We start from the raw sequence: 6,000 nt of genomic DNA on the forward strand, positions 1-6,000 counted from the left end.
CAGTGCAATGCAAATACCATTCTTCAATTCCAAAACTTTACCATAGCAGTCTGCATCTCTTTTAGAAAGCACATGAAAGCTTGAAAGAAAATAAAACAACCAAAAAAACCAAATGTGGGTGTTGGTGATGAAGGAAGAAGGAGCTGTCTATACAATCAGGAACTCACAGACAAACACAGTGTGTATTTATAACATAGCTTTAGTTACTTCTCCCTAAAATTTTTTAAGCAACATCACATTTCTAGCAATACTGTATGAATTCCCAAGCAAGGCCAGTCATGGGAGGTAAAAATATACTTTGAAAACTTTCATGTGCTTTGAAGGTCTTTACTTGCTTGCTCACAATAGTAAGGTTTTTAATACTGCTGAACTTGAATTCCTGACTTTTGGGCAGACTGAAGTAAAAGCACTGCAGCAGGGTATTTAAAATGCGCAGTCACACCACCTGCAACTGCAGGCAGAATTAAAATGACAAAATAGCTTTTAGCAAATTTGTTGCTCTTCCATGATAATGTTTACCACCCCTTGAAACTTCATGGTTAGATGATTATTTAACGCATCTGCAAGTAGCCTGCATCTGAACAAGTAACACATGTAATTTCAAATCTCTAAGATGGAAAACAAAAAAAAGTGTATGCAATGCGGCATACATTAATCAAGAGAAATCTTCTTATATGTTCTAAAGATAGCATTAGATCCATAAGTCTCACAAGACTGCTTTGGTACAAAATCTCAAGATAAACCAACCTGAACAGCCATGAACTTGTCAGAGGAAATCACATACAGGCAAGAAAAATAAATAAGGATGATTCTATCCATATTCACAATCCCAAATTTCTTTTTTCTAATTCTCCCTAGGCATAAATGAAAACGAACTAATGACCAGAACAAAACTCAGACATGTCGGTAACAGGACTGTGATTGTTTATTACTTTTTCTGCAAAAGCATGGTAAAATATCAGAAAACTAGAGAACACTTTTTTTTTTGGTCCAGGAACACCATCATCCCCTTCTCCTTATTTCCAACAACCCTAGGTTTTACGCTAAGCAATACTTAAACCTCCTTTACTGCTTTCCATCAAAAATTTAATTTACACAGCCCATTTGCTTTCTTCAACACACTTTTCTTATTCAAATGACTTTTTATTTTAGTGACTGTCAGAAGTATTGTAATGTAACAAAGACTTAAATAATTTACAAGGGAAAACAGTGCAGATTATTAAAATACCTGAGTATTTGCATCTTCACTGAGCTCTCTCAAAAGGCAGGTTGGCCTAGGAACTTTTCATTCAAACACAACTCTGTCAATGAAAACTCACCTGTTAATTAATTCACCTTGTTTGCTTCATGCCTGCAGCTAAGTGAGAGGAAATAAAAGCATTCTTCCAAGAGAAGGAGAAAAATCAGTTGATTTTGCAAAACGGAAACTTTCATCATTGCTTGAAGTATTAATTCACAACTTGTGTGCCCAAATGAATACAGGAAATTTTAAAGTCAAAGGTGTTTTTAATATTCACTGGTTTTTGAGTTTTGAGCCTCAGGGTAACTACATTTATATGTAAACCTAACCGTCAGAAACATGCTAAGGGGTAGTGACGAATGGAAAGTGACAGATTTACAAAAAAGTAGTTTGTGTAACCCTAGAAATTGAAGTTCAAAAACAAGTTTAAAACACCACTGAAATAAACCATACAACAACCCTCTTGAGGTTTGCTTACTCTTACGGTTTTATGCCAACATTTCACACTGGGATAATCCTGGTTTCTTAAAGTGATGCTGAAGTGAAAACTTTGGCCCTTTTAAGTAACTATATTCCATTTTTAAAGCAAAAGCCCTGTCAAACATTTCACAATGTTTTACCATCCACTGGTATTTTCTCACGTATGTAGATAAAATTGATGAGGTTCTTAGATGCCTTTACCCTTTTTCAAGTGAAAACTAGAGTAGATTCTAACATTCTTTAAAATTCATAAAACACGGCAAGTTTAGACTTCATGCCAAGCTTATATAGCCATTGGATGGATCAACCCCTCAGTGTTGTAATACCCTGTTGGTAAGTGATCAAATGAAGATACCATTTTTAAACTGAATGCCATTACCTAACACTCTGCAAATTTGAAACCCTCCATTTGTTCTGGGTTTTTTGGTTGTTGTTTTACTACCTAATGTTTTCAGTGTTTGCACTTCCCATACTGTAAAAATGAAATGCCTGCTCTCCACTGCTGTGTTCTGGAGCTTGTGACTTGCAAAGAACATTTATTTGGAAAAGAACTCTACGTATTTAAACATTTCTTATGTAATTGGCCTAAGGGCAATTGCTCTATTTCATAAATATGTATTAGGGACCAAACATTGCACTGACACTCCCTCTTTAAAAAAAATACAAGAGAAGTTACATAAACCTTAACACTTTCTAAATTTGCATATTGACATTGTCTTCTCTCTGATGAACCTTAAAACCCCACAATATATCTGTGTCTTCATTTTCTTCTATAAAGTCAATCATTTATCAGTACCTGTAAGTACAACAATGGTTTTATTTTTAATAGTCCAGAAACCTAAACCTGATTTTGGAACACTATGTATTCTTGTCACAAAGAATGAAAATCAAATAAAACAATACTACATGCCAAAAAAAAAAAAAAAAAAAAAAAGTTCAGACCACAAAATCCAAACTTATGCTTTAGCATGATGACACTTCTTCCTATCAAGTTATCCAGCAAATTAGTATTACTTCACATTCTGGATGTATGAAAATGCCAACCCAGAACACTATGTGGACACAGAAGTACATATTTACTGCCAAAGTCACATCAACAAACTTGTATATAAATGGGATGAAGTTTATTGGAAATACAGTGCAATTAACTTTCTTATAATGTGGGGGGCTTCTTGGTTGGTTGGTTAGTTGTGGGTTGGGTGCTTTGGTTATTTTTTGATTTTAAGAAATCATGAAATATTTCTAAGTTCCTGCCTATTCAAGCACCTCGTTCACAACATTTGCTATGACTGGACCCTTCACTGGAAAGGTATGCACAGGTAGATATGGGAGCATCTGCTCCATATATACTGAATGCCCTGTGTTAATTGAACACTGATCCTATGCTTTGAAATCACCAAGATGAACACTTGAAAAGGATTCTGCCATGTTGGTTTGCTAGAATGCCATTGACTTCTAGAAAGGGCAAAGAAGAGGAAAAGGACTCTCGTGTAACACAATCCAGTGTTTAAACAGTTTTAAAACACGGAAAGCACTGAAAAAACAAGGCACGATTAATAGTGTGAGCTCGGAGGAGCTCACAACTACACAGCGTTCAAGAATCAAGGTTCAAGCAGGCAGCTCTGCATCTGCAGCACTCTGCTCACATCCCTTAATCCGACTTCCATCTCCAACAGCGATGCTCAGACAGTGATCTTCACCACAATAGTATCGATAAAATACTACTCTCACTTCTCTAATCCCGTTCTTAAAGAAAAATCCAACACGCACTACAAACGTAGTCCTTCACACTATGAACAATGCAAACTTCTCTCCTTTCAGCCCAGCCCGTTTCCAGCTCCCCGCCCGGCGAACAGCAGCGAGCCTCGCAGTGCCACAGCTGCGCCGCCGGCAGCAGCTTCGCCCCTACGCGCCGCACAGCACCCGGGAGGGCGTCGAGCTGAGCAGGCACCACTTAGGAACTGTCCCTGTCCAAAAATCTCATCAAACCCGTATTAAAAAGGCAAAGACACGCTAACTTCAAATCCAACGCCCTTTTCCATCTTCGGGCATCTCAGACAAAGTGGAATGGCAACGCGGGTGCGAGCCTGTCCTCACCCCTTGCCCCGCCGAGCTCAGCAGCCACGGCTCCATCCGCCCGCACCCACCTGCCGAGGTCCTCGCCCGTCTCGTAGTGCTCCTCCAGGTTCTCCTGCCGGAACACCGTCATGGTCGCCGCCCGCCGCCGGCTTCAGCCCCTGCTCGGCGCCCTCATCACCAGCGCCCCGGAGCCGCCCCGCGCTCGGCTGCGCGCCCTGCGGAGGAGCGCGGAGGTGAACGCCCCTGCCCGCGGTCCCTCCCGGCGCCGGGGGCGCTCCCCGCCCTCCTCACCCGCGAAGGAAGCGGCACCCGCGGGCCGAAGGGCACCTCCCCTGCCCCTGCCCGAGCGCCGGGAGAAGAAAGCGGCTCCCGGCGCCCCCGCCCCTTCCCCGGCAGCGGCAGCCCCCAGCTGCCCTGGCGGCCACCGGAGCCCAGCCGCCCGCCCGCTGCATTCCTCAGTGGCTCCGTTGCCCTGTCAACCGGGACGTGCCTCCAGGCCTGCGGCAGGAGCCCCCCTGGACATCCCCGCAACCCGACGCCGGGCGAGGCGGGGGATCCCCTCCGCGCCGCCGGGCCGGGGCTAGCGGCACCGGTTCTCCCCTCGCGCGGCGCCACCCGCTTACCCGCTCACCCTCCCGCCGCTCCTGCGGCTGCCGCGGCTCCCGCCGCTCCGCGCCCTGGGAAGCGGCGACAGCGCCGCGGCCGCTCCCGGCCGGCGCGCAGGCACTCGCGGTGTCGCCGCGCGGCCAATGAGCAGCGGCCCGCCCGCCGCGCCGCCCTCCGCCCCTCGCCGCGGCCTCCCGCCCCTGCCCCGCCGCCGCCGCCGCCGCCGCCGCCGCTCGCCCCGGCCAGGTGCGCTCGCCCCACCCCTCCCCGCTCGGCACGGCCCGGCACGGCTCGGCACGGCGAGCCCGCGGTGGCGGGACCCGCCCAGCGCGGCTCTGCGGGCGGCTCCCGGCAAGGCCATTGTGTGCGCGCCCGGCGGCCGCGCCCTCCCGCAGCCCGCGCCTCCGCCCGCCCCGCGCCCCGGGCAGGGTGAACTGGGGCCGGGCTAGTTGAGAGGCTGGCGGCTGCTGCCACCCGCTGCTGGCACCCTGCTCTACCAAAAAAGCGGTCCCCACCCCGGCGCTCGCCCCGTGCGGAGCCCCGGGCCGCGCCAGCAGCTCCGATCTCAGAAGGGCAGCTGTAGCCTGGCACACGCACCCACCCCGGGCACACCGAGTGTTCCCGGCCCGCACGGAGAAGGGAGCCTCTGCCGCTGGCAGCGCTCTCAGGCACCTCAGAAAGCAAATGCTTACGTGCTGTTTGGAGGTATTATCTTATTTTTAAAATACAAGATACAGTCTACTCTCTCTACAGAGTGTTGCACCTTATATTTGGTGTTTCCTGTCCTCTTAAGTGCTGCTGCTGCTTCTCCGGCTCAGCTTCCCCAGCGCTTTATGTTTTCTGTAGTGTATTGGTCCCATGCCAAGTTGAGTACTGATTATATTCTGGAGGCAAGTGTTTTTCCTAGTAGTTCTATTTTCCTCCCATCCATTTTATTCAGCCTTGAAAGGGTGCATGATATCAGGTAACTGAGCAACTTTTAAGTTCCATCTGAAGTTTTAGGTGTTCAGAGGGAGAATTGCTCATCAAAGGTAAAAGGAAGTTCAATGCACTCATAGGATTTCACACCTACTTGATTTAGCACTTGAAAGAGCCTAGCATTCAGGTACAGGTCAACAAGTACAGTACAGAATCTCTGATATTTTCTGAGTGAGTTACAGCATGACCTTGGGCAGGTGTCAAAAATGGTTTTTCACCTCCACTGAGGTCATCTGTAAATTGAAGGGACGGTATTTGGATGGCTTGCTGGATGTGAAGTTACATGAGGCAACCTGCTAATAGGCCAGCATGGTGGCATCTCAGCCTGAGTTTAGACTAAGAGCCATGCACCCCTCTTTCATATATAGCCAAAGATGCAGGAGTATGGATGCTCTGCCTTTTCTTCAGCCCATCTTCTACATGTTTAACAGGTTTTCAAAGTCATGACTCACGCAGCTTAGGCTGTCAACACAGCTCCAGGCTTTTAACAAACACTGGGTACAGGTTCAAAAGTTCCTTTTGGTTTTGGAGATTGTTCCTTTGCTGAAAATGAGGATGACCAGTGTAGCCAGCCCATGAAAATTCCGGCACTCCAGCCCTACTCAATCTTCAGAGGT

The 6,000-nt window shown here is 47.1% G+C and overlaps 1 protein-coding gene across 2 annotated transcripts in view; it reads right to left on the bottom strand.

Moving 5' to 3' along the window:
- DAPK1 (death associated protein kinase 1) overlaps positions 1-4,456 on the bottom strand; it is an 87,356-nt gene extending 82,900 nt beyond the window's left edge. For both annotated transcript variants that reach the window (XM_032095688.1, XM_032095687.1), the window contains exons 1-2: positions 4,423-4,456; positions 3,868-4,014 (exon numbers count right to left, since the gene is read on the bottom strand). In XM_032095688.1, the coding sequence (XP_031951579.1) occupies positions 3,868-3,929 (62 nt within the window). In that variant the 5' untranslated portion in view covers positions 3,930-4,014; positions 4,423-4,456. The remainder of the gene's footprint in view (positions 1-3,867; positions 4,015-4,422) is intronic.
- Positions 4,457-6,000: the final 1,544 nt, after the last annotated feature.

Source organism: Corvus moneduloides, chromosome Z, assembly GCF_009650955.1.
Source record: "Corvus moneduloides isolate bCorMon1 chromosome Z, bCorMon1.pri, whole genome shotgun sequence".
Lineage (NCBI taxonomy): Eukaryota > Metazoa > Chordata > Aves > Passeriformes > Corvidae > Corvus > Corvus moneduloides.